General features: G+C 42.4%; 1 protein-coding gene across 1 annotated transcript in view; it reads right to left on the bottom strand.

Moving 5' to 3' along the window:
* The window catches only part of LOC140187437 (transient receptor potential cation channel subfamily V member 6-like), a 197419-nt gene that overhangs the window by 21973 nt on the left and 158106 nt on the right, over window positions 1-17340 (bottom strand). Inside the window, exons 9-10 of the mRNA XM_072242761.1 lie at window positions 15285-15361; window positions 5626-5791 (exon numbers count right to left, since the gene is read on the bottom strand). Of these exons, the coding sequence (XP_072098862.1) occupies window positions 5626-5791; window positions 15285-15361 (243 nt within the window). The remainder of the gene's footprint in view (window positions 1-5625; window positions 5792-15284; window positions 15362-17340) is intronic.

A 17340-nucleotide genomic window follows, 5' to 3' on the forward strand; every position in this document is an offset into this window, starting at 1 on the left:
AAGAAAGTAGCTGTGGAGATTGCGGAGGCATTAGCGATGATCTTTCAAAAGTCGATAGATTCTGGCATGGTTCCGGAGGACTGGAAGATTGCAAATGTCACTCCGCTATTTAAGAAGGGGGCAAGGAAGCAAAAAGGAAATTATAAACCTGTTAGCTTGATATTGATGCTTGGGAAGTTGTTGGAGTCGATTGTCAAGGATGAGGTTACAGAGTACCTGGAGGCATATGACAAGATAGGCAGGACTCAGCATGGATTCCTTAAAGGAAAATCCTGCCTGACAACCCTATTACAATTTTTTGAGGAAATTACCAGTAGGCTAGACAAGGGAGATGCAGTGGATGTTGCATATTTGGATTTTCAGAAGGCCTTTGACAAGGTGCCACACATGAAGCTACTTAACAAGATAAGAGCCATGGAATTACGGGAAAGTTACATACGTGGGTAGAGCATTGGCTGATTGGCAGGAAACAGAGAGTGGGAATAAAGGGATCCTATTCTGGCTGGCTGCCGGTTACCATTGGTGTTCCACAGGGGTCCGTGTTGGGGCTGCTTCTTTTTACATTGTACATCAATGATTTGGATTATGGAATAGATGGCCTTGTGGCTAAGTTTGCTGACGATACGAAGATAGGTGGAGGGGCCGGTAGTGCTGAGGAAACAGAGAGTCTGCAGGAAGACTTGGATAGATTGGAAGAATGGGCAAAGAAGTGGCAAATGAAATACAATTTTGGAAAGTGTATGGTTATGCACTTTGGCAGAAGAAATAAACGGGCAGACTATTATTTAAATTGGGAGAGAATTCAAAGTTCTGAGATGCAACGCGACTTGGGGGTCTTCGTACAGGATACCCTTAAGGTTAACCTCCAGGTTGAGTCGGTGGTGAAGAAGGCGAATGCAATGTTGGTACTCATTTCTAGAGGAATAGAGTATAGGAGGAGGGATGTGATGTTGAGGCTCTATAAGGCGCTGGTGAGACCTCACTTGGAGTACTGTGGGCAGTTTTGTTCTCCTTATTTAAGAAAGGATGTGCTGACATTGTAAAGGGTACAGAGAAGATTCACTAGATTCCGGGAATGAGAAGGTTAACATATGAGGAACTTCTGTCTGCTCTTGGACTGTATTCCTTGGAGTTTAGAAGAATGAGGGGAGACCTCATAGAAACATTTCGAATGTTGAAAGGCATGGACAGAGTGGATGTGGCAAAGTTGTTTCCCTTTATGGGGGAATCTAGTACGCTTATGGTCTTATGGAGAGGGCATGACTTAAGGATTGAAGGGCGCCCACTCAGAACAGAAATGCAAAGAAATTTTTTTAGTCAGAGGGTAGTGAGTCTATGGAATTTGTTGCCACGGGCAGCAGTGGAGGCCAAGTCATTGGATGTATTTAAGGCAGAGATTGATAGGTATCTGAGTAGCCAGGGCATCAAAGGTTATGGTGAGAAGGCGGGGGAATGGGAATAAATGGGAGAATGGATCAGCTCATGATAAAATGGCGGAACAGACTTGATGGGCCGAATGGCTGACTTCTGCTCCTTTGTCTTATGGTCTTTTCTGTATACTGTATACATTCAAATATAACGCCTTCAACCCTTTTTGATTTTGTCCATCTTTTACATTGAAACTCATCCTGCTGACTGAAATTTTGCCCTATCATCAGTCTCTCCTTGCTAGGAGTCTCGCTACACCAACTACCTCATCCTCAGCACTATCTTTCCAGTTCCCAACACCCTGCAAAATTAGTTGAAACTCTCCCGAACAACTCTAGCAAACCTGTCCACAAGGATTTTGGTCCCCGTCTGGTTCAGGTATAACCCATCCCTTTTGTACAAGTCATACCTTCTCCAGAAGAGATCCCAATGATCCATAAATGTAAACCCTTGCCCCCTGCACCAGTTCCTCAGCCACCTATTTACCTGCCACATCTTCCTATTCTTACCCTTCCTGGTGCATGGCACAGGAAGCAATTCAATGATTACTACCCTAGAGGTCCTGTTTTTCGGCTTTCTACCTAGCTCCCTAAAATCTCACTTCAGGACCTCCTTACCTTGTCAACCTATATCATTGGTGCCAATATGTACCAAGGCTTTTGGCTGCTCACCTTCCCCCTTGAGATGCCGTGGACCTGACCCTGACATCTGGGAAGTAACATACCATCCAGGTGTCTCTATCACACCCACAGAATCCATTTCTGTTCCTCTGACTATGGAATCTCCTATCACCACTGTAGTCTTCCTCACCCCTCTGCTTTTCTGAGTCACAGCACCAGATTCAGTGCCAGAGACCTGGTCACTGTGGCTCACATTCCAAAGTCACATATGGTCACTTTCCAAATTGTTCCCTTTCCTCTATCCTGGACAATACCATAGCGATTGATTTGTATCAGAGGCTCCAGATGGACAAAAATATTTCCATTCACATTGACCCTTTGCTTGTGATAGCCATACAACATGGAAACAGGCCCTTCAGCCCACCACCTGAGCTGCTGACCACCCATTTACACTGAATGTACACTATTCTCATTTTCATTCTCTTCACATTCTCAACAATTGCCCTAGATTCTATCCTTCACATACACACTTGGGTCAACCTATAGTTGTCAATTAACCAACCGAACCCCATGTAGGAGGAAAAACAGAGCACCTAAGAGAAGCTAACATGATCACAGGGAGATTGTGCAAACTCCATACAGCCTGCAGCTAAGGATCAGGTTATTCCCAGGTTGCTGGAGCAGTAAGACAGCAGCCCGAACAGCGATGCCTCAGTGCACTATGTCGTGTATATTGGAGTGTCCTACTCCAACTTGTCCCTACTTGTTTTAATGCAAACAGCTACAAGACAAAGTACCAGGCACTGAAGTTCTCTCTAGAGCAAGTCTACCATTAGTCCACACACTGCTGATGAGAGCACAGACCCGGTGGGCAGGTCATGTCATCCGCAAGCCAGACAAGCGCAAACCCAAGCAGCTTTTTTTTGGGGAACTCTCTGCTGGAAGGTGCTCACATGGAGGACAGAAGAAACGTTACAAAGACACACTAAAGGCCTCCCTGAAGTCACTTGACGTAGACACGACCACCTGGGAAATGCTGGCACAAAACCGCCCTACCTGGCGCGGCATTATTGACAAGGGCTGTCAAGCTTATGAAGCAAGGCGCATTGCTGAAGCACAGCATAAGCGCAAGCTGCGCAAGTCCAGAGCCACCAGCGTAACAACTGCAGTGCCTACACATGTCTGCCCAACATGTGCAAAGACATTTCGTGCCCTAATTGGCCTGACCAGTCATCTTCGGACACACCGCATCCAGTCTCAAAGTGACTAATGGTGTCAAGGTCTTCATTGGTGACAACGATGGACGAACAACTTGTTTTAATACCCTCCTTGTATAAGACTAACGCAATATTTAAGTTGAGAACTAAGTTGTCACACGTGTGTCAAGCCTGCACCTCTCAGTCTCCACCCAGCTAACAGGAGTTACCAACTTGTTTCCAACTCATCACCTACAACCTATCCCTTATCTACAATACTCATATAAAACACCAAGCTTCAACCAATTGCTCCTGACTTTCAGTTACCTTGTTGCCTTGTCATGGTAAGTATCTGTTCTCTCGTTTTCTGGTCCCTCATGGCTTGCTATTTTGCAGTTTATTAGTAAAATATCATTTACCGCTAAATCGTCTCCACTGTCCTGCTTTTGGGTCAAACCTCCTCTTCATTTCCTGAGAGGATGATTGACCCAGCAGAGTATGCTCACCTAAAGGAAGTCATCTGTTGACAGAATACACAATTGTGAAGCAACAGGAAACCATCGATCATCTACTCACTACTCTCAGCCAACTCTCCGTCTTGATACAGCAACGTCATGCAGATCACCCTTCTCCCTTGGAGCCCCATATAATTGTGCTTGAACACTTCAAAGGATCCCCAACTTCCTGTCACAGTGCGTCTTACACTTCAAGCTCCAGCCACCTCTGTATATTATAGACTGAGTTAAGATTACCTTTGTCATTTCTCTCTTGACCCGGTGAGCCCTGACCTGGGACAATAAATATGAAGATTTTACCACTGAGATGCACCAGATTTTCTACCATCCAGGAAGTGAATAGGATGCAGCAAATGGAACACATGTGCATGCTTCAAGGCTCATAGTCCATGTTGGAATTCAAGGCCCTTGTGGTAGAGTGTAGTTGGAATGCAGAAGCACTGCTGGCCTATTACAATCACAGCATCTCAGGGTGTTTGAAAGAGGAGCTGCCTACCAGCGAGATGCCATCTGGTCTTGAAAGCCTCATCACTCTGGCCCTCTGAATTGACTAGCATCTTATGGAACAAGCCTCCAGATCATTAGCCAGAGTCCTAGTTCTATTCCAAGAACCATTTCAGGCTGCAGGACCCTCTTCATCAATACTTCCAGAACACATGCAGTTAGGGAGAGCTCCTTTAACCCCACCAAGAACGTAAGCGTCAGTGGAGAAACAACCTATGCACTTACTGTGAAGCTGCCAATCACCCACACATCCAATACCCACTGCCTCCATGAAAATGAGGGGCCTTCTATCTGATAAGCTCCCCCCGGCCCCTCATTCCAGCACCACAGCCCAGCTTATTCTCTCTGTCCATCTCCACAGCCCAATGGTTCCACGCACACAGGAGGCTCTGGTGGCTGCCAGTGCAGCAGACAACTTTTCGGGCTGAACTCTACAGGAGTGGACTCCCTACAGAGCCTATCTCTCACCCCTTCTGCATCACGCTCATTGATGGACGACCCTTGGGGTCTAGGATGGTCACTGCATGCACACGGCCGATGCATATGAGCATCTGGGAGCACTGTGAGTCCACCCAATTCCTCCTTCGGCCATATTCCACCGAGATACAACACTGGACAGCACGGGAGGGCGTTCCTGCCTGTGGCCATCGAACTTGCAGCTCCACCCATGGAGGGCCAGACACCCTGAGCCAATAGGCTGGTCCTGGACTTATTTTCCATCTGGCATAGTTTGCATTTTGTTGTTTGACTGTTTGTGGTTTTTGTATTGCTATATTTACGCTCAATTCTTGGCGTGGCTGTAACGAAACTCAATTTCTCTCGGGATCAATAAAGTATATCTATCTATCTATCTTTCTTATCGACTCACGCAAAACTCCCTTCATCTTATATATTTATTTATTTAGAGATACCGTGTGGAATAGACCCTTCCGGCCCTTTGAATGGTACTGCCCTACAATCGCGGTAACCTCAATTTAACCCTGACCTAGTCACAGGATCATTTGTAATGACCAACTAACCTACATAGACCATGGAAGGATACAGGCGGACCCGAAGAAAACCCACACATTCCATGGAGAGGATCTACAGGCTCACAGTGGACACTGGGAATTGAACTCCGAACTCCAACACTTCGAGCTATAATAGCATTGTGTTAACTGCTACGCTACCGTGGCACCCAGACCTTACGTTACACCAGGCTCTTTTCTCTTATTTTGTGGCCTCTCATGGCTTGTTATTTTGCAGTTTATTAGTAAAATATCATTTACTGCTAAATCATCTCCCCTGCTCTGCTTTTGGATCAAACCTCCTTTACATTTCGTGACGAAGTGTATAGTACAATTAAATATCTGGCTTAGTTACCTTTTGGAGTAGGATGGCGAAATGCCCAAGTATTCGGAACCCTCGAGCAAAGTACATGGAATTGCACCAGGCCAAAGCAATGGCAATGGCCATGAAGAACTCTTCAATGCCTGCACTTGTCAGTCGAAGGATGAAAATCGATAGCACTAGGAATGCATAGCAGCTGCTGTTCAGGGAAAAGGGAGGAGAACAACGGGTACAGTGCAGTGAAGCTCACTATTGGAAAAATCATTCACTTAGAACCAAAGAGAGATTGATCAGAGTATCCTCTAAATGGTGAGAAACTGTGAAACAGCAGCTAGGTTTAATCAAAGACAATACCAAAGTTGAATTCATTGTCATGTGCATAGTATATGTATGCACAGTGAAAAACTTACTTGTGGCAGAATCACATAAGAAGTATTTGCAAACAAAATATTAATTGAACATACATAAAACACATTTTTTTTTACAAGAAAGAACATGTTTCAAACAAAGAATAAGTTCCACTTTAGTACAGAGTGATCAAAGGGTCATGGTCCAGTCTGTATCAGAATCAGATTTAACATCACTGGCATACTGTATGTTGTGAAATGTGTTGTTTTAAGACAACAATGCAGTGCCATACATTAAAAAAAACATATTACAACAAGAGTGTGTGAGTGTGTGTGTGTGTGTGTGTGTGTGTGTGTGTGTGTGTGTGTGTGTGTGTGTGTGTATTGGATTCCAGTTAATTGGGACACAGCAGGACCAATACATTTTGGTGCAATTGAGTGCTTGCCCCCATTAACCAAAGTTTCCTGGAAATAGTTAAAAAGGTATAAAAAAGACAACTACCGTTTAACTGAGTAACAAATTACGTACTTAAATAAAATGTAGAACAAATTAGAACACTATCAATACTGCTCTCGTACTAAATAAGTGTGTATTAGTTCCTATTGGGTTGATATAGCCAGAGGTAGTAATGGGGATAAGCTCCCACTACCTACTCTATGCTCCCAATGGTGTGCATCTCAAATAGCTTCTAACAACTAAGTCCAGCTCCTGGCCTTCATGTGTGACTTAGCTATCAAACCCAGCAAAATAGTTTCTACTGACAGGAGAAGGGGCAAAAGAGAAGGCTCTTTAAAACCAGTAGCTTCGGGCAGATGGGGCTTGTTAGCCGAAGTTAGCAGCTCAGGAGGAGGAAAGCTCTGATCTCAAACCGCCACTGCCGTGCAGCTGTACCCATTCATGGGGAAGGCTTCAGGAATAAACTTTGAGAAAAAAAATCTGGAGCTGTTGCTCCTAAAGCAGTCCTATGTTGAATTCAACACTGATTGGCAACTCCTGCGATGCCACTGGTGCCTAAATGTATCGGTCCCTGCTGTTCCTTTGGATTCATCAGCTTCGTGGAGACGATAAGCCTGCTGCATGAGCAACGCTTGCTCTCCATATCCTACTGATCTGACTTGTGTGCTGGCTTCTGTGTCACATAGACAAGAGGGACACAGTCAACCCGACCTACAGAGGGTCTCTATTTTCTATTAGTAGTTGAAAGGGGGAATTCATCTAGTGTACACTGCGGTATATAGGTTGTCCAGGGAATGGTAGCACCTGTGGTGAAGGGGTTTGTCGGGTCCATTGTGGGGTAGCTCATTCATGTTTGGACACACCTCCTGAGCTCCTTGATGCAGGTTTCCACTGTGCATCCCCTTTGGTCAATAAACGCTGCTCTGCATTCATAGGGAATCTTGTAAATGCCATCTGACCTGAGTCCCAGGACATCTTTGTCCCACATAAGCTATGACCTGAGCTTCCTTATGTGTTTGTAGATGGTATTATTCCCCTGTTTCTTCAGGTTCCTGGTGATCCTTCCAGAAACCGTGAAAATATAGGGACGACAGGCTGTAGCAATGGTTCCTCCTCATTGTTAGGTTTTCCTGGCTTTTCTGTCAGCCCTTTTTATTGATTTCCTTCACCTTGTACCCATTCTTTAGGACTGTTGTGCGTAATTGTCTTATTTCCTCGTGGAGACTCTTCAGGTCTGAAATAGCTTTCACACGGGATGCACTGTGGAATCCCGCATCAAGCAGCACAGGAGGTGTATTCATTTGAGTTACCCAGAGAAATTGGTGGTAGCAGAATATTGCATTCACAATGGCCATAGGATTGACTTCGATGGCACAGAACTACTATGTCACACCAATGGCTTTTGGAACCGCCAGGTAAAGGAAGCTAGAGGAAAAGAATTTTAACAAAGACGAAGGTCTCGCTCTAAGTAAGAGCTGGAATTCGATCGTGAACAAGGTGGGACAGCAGAAACCTGATTAGGTGAGGACTAACCAATCAGGAGGGACAGACGATGGGAATATAAATACCACTGGACTAGACACGTTCCGGTATCATCCATGATGAAGATGACAATTTGTCATTGAAACATCAGTTAAAATTGATATCTGTACCTGGCTGAAAGCCCAAGAAAAGTTTATTCATCATATACACTTGGAAAGTATTAGATCCTTTATCTTACAGTTTACTTCTCACCAACTGTTGGTGGCAAAAATCACTGCTTTTGAACACAAACATACGCAAATGAGGCATACAAGAGCAAGATAGATCATCTGGTTGAGTGCTGTGGTAGCAACAACCTTGCACTCAATGTCAGTAAGACCAAGGAATTGATTGTGGAATTCGGAAAGGGTAAGACAAGGGCACACACACCAGTCCTCATTGAAGGATCAGAAGTGTAAAGGGTGAACAATTTCAAGTTCTGAGTATCAACATCTTTGAGGATCTACCTATGGCCCAACATATCAATGCAGTTACAAAACATGCACATTAGTTATATTTCATTAGGAATTTAAGGAGATTCGGTACATCACCAAAGACACTCGCAATTTTCTACAGATTTACCATGGACAGCATCCTAACTGGTTTCACAGGATCAGAAAAAAGTTGTGAACTCAGACAGCTCCATCATGAGCACTAGTCACTATATATATATATAGTGTGAGGGAGGGAGGGAGGGAGAGGGAGAGAGAGAGAGATAAAGAGACAGACACAGAGAGAGAGAGAGAGACAGAGAGACAGAGAGAGAGAGAGAGAGCGCATGCACTGCTGCAATTTAGTTTTATATTATGTATTTCAATATACTGCTTCTATATAACAACGAATTTCAGGACATATGCCAGTGATATTGAACCTGATCCTGATCTTTAAAATTTTTTTGTTCTAAGGACGGTCTAGCATCTAACGGGCTCACAAGTTCACATGACTGATGATAGTTAGAAACAGCTTGGCAAAAGTCTCCCGTCCCAGTTAAGCAGCATAGTGTCCCAAAGAAATGAAGGATAATTCTTGAATAGGTTCTTGAATGATTTTTGCTCTTTAAGAGTTGTCTCAATAAGCTGCTGTTCCAATAACTGGAATACAATGGGGGGGGGGGGGGAGTGTGAGAGTGAGTGAGAGAGAGAGAGTGAGTGAGTGAGTGAGTGAGTGAGAGAGAGAGAGAGAGAGAGAGAGAGAGAGAGAGAGAGAGAGAGAGAAAGAGAAAGAAAGAAAGAAAGAATGTGCATGTATACACAATTAGGGATTTCAACCAGACCGCCTTGAAGAAATTTGTGAACAACGACCACCAGCATATCACCTGTGGAACCCGAGGAGCCAACACACTCCCACACCCACACTTTCACATTTTGGTGTGATCACCTGACTGTACTTCTAGTCCCGACAGAGACTAAATACAGCAGCACCAGTATTAAGGACCAAGAAGAAATGGTCAAGGGAGGCAGAGAGGTGCTTACAGGATGGCTCTGAGTTGGTGGACTGAACAATATTCAGGGACTCATCTTCGAATCTGAATGAATATGTCACAATTATCATCACCTTTATCAAGACCTGTGTGAATGAGTGTGTCCCTTCAAGAACATTTGTTTGTTCATTATGTGTCATGTCGTATGACACAGGCGATCATAGTCTCTCCACAACAGTGACTGTACCTTGCGAATTTTTCTACAGAAGTCGTTTGCCATTGCCTTCTTCTGGGCAGTGTCCTTACAAGATAGATGACCTCAGCCATTATCAATACTCTTCAGAGATTGTCCGCCTGATGTCAATAGTCGTATAACCAGGACTTGTCATATGCACCAGCTGCTCACTTGACCATCTACTGCCCGATCCCATGGCTCACGTGACCCTGATCGGAGGGCTAAACAGGTGCCACACCTTGCCCAAGAGTGACCTGCAGGCTAGCAGAGGGAAGAAGTGCCTTACACCTCCTTTGGTAGAGATGTTCCTCCACCCTGCCACTCTATACTAGACATACCCAAACCAAGGCCGTGGATGAACTGGGATATTCATAGTGTGCTGAGGTCTAGATCGGTGGCATTCAAGATCTAGAACTATAAAAGAAGTCCAGGTATGACCTACAAAAGGTTATTTTTAAAACAAAAAAACAATTTAGATTGATGTTAGAAACAGAATCGGATGCACATCAGGGTTTGCAGGCCTTTATATCCTACAAGGCAAAACGTAACATCATGAATGGCTGTGATGCTTCACCCCCAGACGAACTCAATGCTCTTTATGCATGGTTTGAAAGGAAGAATAAAACTACATCTGTGTGAATCCCAGCAGCATCTAGTAACCCTGTGATCTCTATCTTGGAGGCCGACTTCAGAACATCCTTCAAGAGGGTTTACCTTCTTGAGATATCAGGCTCCGATGGTGTACCTGATAGGATACTGAAAATTTATGCCAACCAACTGGTGGAAGTGTTCAAGGACATCTTCAATCTCACACTACTATGGTCAGAGGTTCGCACCTGCTTCAAAAAGGCAACAATTCTACCAGAGTCCAAAACAGCAGGGTGAGCTACCTCAATGATTATTGTCAGTGGCACTCACATCTATAGTGATGAAATGCTTTGAGAGGTTGGTCATGGCCAGACTCAACTCCTGGTTAAGCAAGGATCAGGACCCACTGCAATTTGCCTATCAACACAATAGGTCTACAGTGGATACAATCTCACTGGCTCTCCATTCGGGTATCAGATGACTTGGACAATAGTAATACCTATGTCAGGCTGCAGTTTATTGAATACAGCTCAGTGTTCAACACAATCATACCCTCAGTTCTAATCAACAAGTTTCAAAACCTGGCCTTTGTACCTTCCTCTGCAAGACCCAGTAGTTGATTTCAGGAAGGGGAAGCCGAGGGAACACAGACCAGTCCTCATTAAGGGATCAGCAGTGGAAAGAGTGAGCAATTTCAAGTTCCTAGATATTAACATCTCTAAAGATCTAACCTGGGCCCAACATATTGATCCAGTTACAAAAAAGGCACAACAGTGGCTACATTTCATTAAGAGTTGAGGAGACTTGGTATATCACCAAAGACTCTTGCAAATTTCTACAGATGTACCATGGAGAGTATTCTAAGTGATTGCCTCATCATCAAGCATGGAGGAGCCACTGCACAGAATTGGGAAAAGCTGCAGAAAGTTGCAAACTCAGCCAGCACCATCATGGGCACTAGCCTCCCTAGCATCAAAGACACCTTCAAAAGACAATGTTTCAAAAAAGCGGCATCCATTATTAAAGACCCCATCACCCAGGGCATGCCCTTCTCATTGTACTATTATGGAGAAGGTACAGGAGCCTAAAGACACACACTCAGCATTTCAGGAATAACTTCTTCACTCCACTCCACCCCCTTTGCAATTCTTGGCTCATTTCTTTCTCAATTCCTGCTAAAACATTGTTTCCATTTCCATCATTTATTATTATATTGTAATTTGTCCTTTACTGTGTCTACTTATCTTGTTTATTAATTATTGTAATGTCTTGCACTGTTTTGTACACTTTATGTAGTCCCGTTTAGGCCTGAAGTCTAGTGTAGTTTTGTGTTGTTTCGGGTAGTCTAGTGTAGTTTTGTATTGTTTCATGTAGCACCATGGTCCTGGAGGATCGTTGTTTCATTTTCACTGTGTACTGTACCAGCAGTTATGGTTGAAATGACAATAAAAGCAATTTGACTTGACTTGACTTCCAGATTTCTGACTGGACAATGAGTCCATGAACATACCTCACTTTTTTTTGCTCTCTTTTTGCACTACTAGATTTTTTAAATATTATTTTATTGTAATTTATAGGTTTTTTTTGATTATGTCTTTCAATGCCATAAAGCAACAAATTTCATGACATATGCCAGTGATATTAAAACTGATACTTATGATAAATACACAATTAAATATGTAGAGCAAAAGGACACATAAAAGTGAAGTAGTGTTCATGGTGAGGAGTCTTCTTATGATTAGGGTTATGTCATAGAAACCTATTTACAAATATGAAAATGCTAATAGAAAATCATACTTCATTTCAAAGGAGCTGAAATGAAAAGGGTGATAGTTAACCAATACTTATCTAAAAGTCTTGCTGGACTGTTTAATTGTTTCTTCATTGTGACTCTAGAAGGATTGAGCAAGTGAAATGCAGACTCACCAAAGTATGACAAGAGCTAACTGTGCTTAAACTATTATTGTATGATCACAGACTTGGCTTGAACTCTGTTGAGTACAGACTTTAGGGGAAATCCAACTGATAAATTTATAACGATTCCAGAATCTAGTAATGCAAATTCAGTTGGAGTAATTTTTCCGTTATTGCACAAAAACTAAAAACTAGAGCGAGATACCCAGAAACCATCTCCACACATTGAAAATTTGGATCGATGCACTTCAAAACACTGGTCACATCATTGAGTGTGATCGGAAGGAGGGGAGTCTCAGCTGGGAATATCCAAATGGATGTTAATAATTGACAGTATATGTACCATCTCACAAGCAAGGAGGCAATTCTGGACCAAAATTGAATTACAGAAGAACGCTTGACAGCTGTGGCAGGGCTTGAATGCTGTCACCTCCAACAAAGCAAAATCAAGCAACATAAATGACGACAATGTTTCACTCCCGGATGAGATCAAAACCTGTCATACTCACTTTGACCAACAAAACATGGAGACACTTTTATGAACTCCCACAGGCCCTGATGACCCTGTGATTTTTGTCTCTGAGGCAGACATGAGAGAATCCTCCAAATACTAAAGACCTCTGCTAATCAACAGGCTGGATGTTTACTGACATCTTTAACCTCTCACTTTGCAGCCTATGGTAACCACCTGCTTCAAGCAGGTTTCAAGAAGAACATGATAACCTGCCTCAATGACTATACACCCAGTAGTAATTACACACACTGTGAAGAGGTGCTTTGAGAGCTCCAATTTGCCTACTGTCTCTAAAGGTCAACAGCAGATGCCATTTCACTCACCTTTAACTCAACTCTGCAACATCTGGACAATGAAGATGCATACATCCATATGTTCTTCACTGTCTACAGTTCAGCATTGAACACTATCATCCCCTCGACACTAAGCTCCAAGACCTAGACTTGATACCTCCCTGTTCCCTCTATTTGCCCACTTGCAGATCCCAGTCAGTACAGATTGACAACAACATCTCCACAATCACCATCAGCAAAGTACGGCTTCAATGTCATATTTAAATTTGCTGACGACACCAGTGTTGTTGGATGAATCAAAGGTGGCACGAATTGGCATATAGGAGGGAGATTGAAAATGTGGTTGAATGGTGCCACAACAACAACTTCTCATTCAACATCGACAAAACCAAAGGGTTGATTATTGACCACAGAAGGGAGATAAAAAGAGGTCCATAAGCCAGTAGTCGTTAGGAAAATGGAGGTGGAGAGGGTCAGTAATTATAAATTCCTTGGCGTTATCACTTCAGAGGATCTGTCCTGGACCCAGCACATAAATGCCACCGCAAAGAAGGCATGACAGCATCTCTACTTTCTAAGATTCAGTATGTCATCTAAAACTCTGACAGACCTCTATAGATGAGTGGTGGAGAGTACCTTGACTGGTTGCATCACAGCTGGTATGAAAACACCAATGCTCAAGAATGGACATGCCTCCAAAAAGTTCAGTCCATCTCAGGAAAAGCCCTCCCTACCACTGAACTTATCTACAAGGAGCACTGCCACAAGAAAGTAGCATTCATCATCAAGGGCCCCCATGATCCAACTGCCATCAGGAAGGAGGTACAGAAGCCTTAAGTCCCACAGGAACAGTTATTACCATTCCAACATCAGGCTCCTGAACCAGCGTGGATAACTTCACTCACTTCAGCTCTGAGCAAATACACAACCTATTGTCTCACTTTCAAGGACACGACAAAACGTATTCTCAGTATTATTTATTTATTTATTTACTTACTTAATTAGTTATTGTATTTTTTTTGAACAGTTTGTCTTCTTTTGCACATTGGTTGTTAGTCAGTCTTTGCTTGTGTGTACTTTTTCATTGATTATATTGAATCAATGAAATCTCAAGGTAGTATACATTCTTTGATTTAAAAAATACATTGAACTTTGAACACCACCATGTTCAGGGACAGTTCATACCCTTCAACCACCAGGCTTATGAACCAACATGGATAACATCACTCTCTTCAACTCTGAACTGATACCCCAACCTGTGGACTAACTTTCAAGGACTCTAAATTCATGTTTTCAGTTTTGTTTTGTCATATCTATCTATTTGTTTATCTAGCTGTCCATTTATTTATTTATTTAATTTGCATAATTTGTCTTCTTTTGCATATTGGACGTTTATCGGTCTTTGTATGTGGTTTTTCATCAACTATTACATTTTTTGTTCTACTATGAATGCCTGGAAGGAAAGAAATCTCAAAGTAGTATATGGTGACATACTTTGATAATTAATTTACTTTTGAGTTTGACTATTATGCAGGTTTATAAGGATTATGAAGCTAACCTTGTACAGTCATGGTCTAATGGAATAGTATACCAAGCTACCAAGCACTGTTTTTGCATGTTTGCAATGGGAAATATTTAATGAGTGAAGGGATACATGAAGCAAGAGTCAAAGAAAGAGCAGAAGATAGTATAAAGTAAAAGAATGGGGAAGAGTCAAAAATATGTAAGGGAAGGAGAGACAGGTGGAATTATAAAAGAAATGAGTCAGATGGAAGAAAAACTGGCAATGAGAGAGAGAAATAAATCTCAAGTCTTAAGATGGATAAATTGGGAACAAAGCACTGTGGAATGCACAAAAAGAGAAAAAGAGAAAATCGGTAAGGAGATGAAAGCAGTAATTTGAAGAAAGTTTTTAAAGGGGGGGAAAGACAGGACATTTTAGGAACAGGGATCCAAAACATGGATAGGCAAGGCGGCTTCAGGCTTTTCCTCTAAAAATAGATAAATGAAAGAGTGGTTACACAGAAAGGAAGAATCAGAGAACAGTTCTTGAAACTTACAGAATTCTGTTTTGCCGTTATGGTTTGATCAGAATTTAGAAGGACCAATCCAATGCATCATACTCTCAATGAGTACATGTTTTTTCAAATGTATATCCAATTTTCTTTTTTTTGGGAAGTTACTATTGAATTTATTTCCATCACCCTTATGGTCTTTGCATTCCAGAACAAAGCAACTTGACACATCCTACAAGAACAACCAGCTGAGATGACCATGAAACCTGACATGGCCATCTATAGAGGATGGTTTGAAGGACGAAAAGTTAAAAAAGGAATTGTAAACAATACTACAATTAACACACTAACACCAGCATAATTAAAATGGTATTGTTATTATACTTACATTATAACATGAAATGGGCCTCCAAGAGTAGTTTTCCCAAAATACGCTGATGTTTTATACCGTAAAAAATCAACAATCTGTGGAGAGATAATTAAAATAAGTATCTAACAAATGTTATTTCTTGATATCTCATAGAGTCATAGAAAAGTACATCAAAGAAACAGGCCCTTTGACCCATCTAGTCTATGCTGAGCCATTTAAACTGTCTACTCCTACCAACCTGCATCCAGACCATAGCCCTCCATACCTTTACCCACCCAAACTTTTCTTAAGCAGTGAAATCGAGCTTTCGTGCACCACTTGTGCTGGCAGCTCATTCCATACTCTAACAATCCTCTGAGTGAAGAAGTTTCCCTTCATGTCCCCCTTAAACTTTTCACCTTTCACCTTTAACCCATGACCTCTGATTGAAGTTCCACCCAACCTCTGTGGAAAAAGCCTGCTTGCATTTACCCTATCTTTACCACTCATAATTCTGTATACCTCTATCAAGTCTGCTCTCAATCTGTTACATTTCAAGGAATAAAGTTCTATACTATTCAGTCTTTCCTTATAACTCATGTCCTCCAGATCCAGCACCATCCTTGTAAATTTTCTCTGTATACCTCCAACCTTATTTACATATTTCCTGCAGATAGGTGACCAATTCTGCACACAATATTCCAAACTGCGCCTCACCAATGTCTTATACAACTTCAACATAACATCACATCTCCTGTACTCAATACTTTGATTTATGAAGACCAATGTCTCAAAAGCTTTCTTTACAAACCTATCCAACTGTGATGCCACTTTCAATGAATAATGGACCTGTATTCCCAGATCCCTTTGTTCTACAGCACTCCTCAGTGCTCTACCGTTCATTGTGTAAGATCTACCCTGGTTGGTCCTCCCAAAGTGCAACACTTCACACTTGTCTGCATTAAATTCCATCTGCCATTTTCCTGCCCATTTTTCCACCAGCTGGTTCAAATCCTGCTGCAAGCCATGATAGCCTTTCTTGCTGTCCACTACACCCCCAGTCTTGGTGTCTTCCACAAATTTGCTGATCCAGTTAATCACATTATCATCAAGATCATTGATATAGATGACAAACAACAATGGTACCAGCACCAGTCCCTGTCACACTACACTAGTCACAAGCCTCTAGTCAGAGAAATAACCACCTACTTCCACTCTCTGGCTTCTCCCACAAAGCCAATGCCTAAATCTAATTTACTGCTTCATCTTGAATGCTAAGCACCTGCACCTTCTTAACCATCCTCCAATGTCAAAAGCCATGTAGACAACATCAACTGCATTACCTTCATCAACTTTCCTGGTAACTTCCTTGAAAAGCTCTGTAAGATTGGTTAGATATGAACTACCACACACAAAGCCATGCAGACTATCTTTAATCAGCCCATGTCTATCCAAATACTTATATATCCAGTTCCTTAGAATTACTGCCAATAACCTTCCCACTACTAACGTCAGGCTCACCAGCCGATAATTTCCTGGTTTATGTTTAGAACCTTTCTTCAAAAGAAATCTACATTGGCTATCCTCCAATCCTCTGGTATCTCAGGGCAAGTTTTCATTTTCAGCACTTTTGGAATCAGGAAGAAGGAAGTGTTTGCCACTGCTCAGCAACTTGGTTAATAAGAATCCCTCAGCCAACACCAGAAAATAAACAATACCTTGCTTTATAGGCTTTATAGGAGCTTATTTGCATGATTAGCTGTGCTGGGGCATTGGGGCAATGGCATCAATGCGGATGAAGCCAACTGGCTCAATAAATTGATTAGAAAGGCTGGCTCTGTAATAAGACTCAAACTGGAGGCTGCGGTGGACAAAAGACCCTATGGAAAATCCTCGCAATTCCGGTGAATGTCTCCTGCCTTCTGCGTGCCACCTTGGCTGAATAGAGGAGCACTTTTAGTAATAGACTAAGACAACTGCACTGCTCCAAAGAGGGCTATGTGAGATCATTCTTACTCTCGGCCGTTAGGCTCTATAATGAGTCAACCTTTAGCCAGGGAAGTGATGATTCCCTCCTGTAAGACGATTTGAGGTA

The sequence above is a fragment of the Mobula birostris genome, chromosome 24 (genome assembly GCF_030028105.1).
Source record: "Mobula birostris isolate sMobBir1 chromosome 24, sMobBir1.hap1, whole genome shotgun sequence".
In the NCBI taxonomy this organism is placed as follows: domain Eukaryota; kingdom Metazoa; phylum Chordata; class Chondrichthyes; order Myliobatiformes; family Myliobatidae; genus Mobula; species Mobula birostris.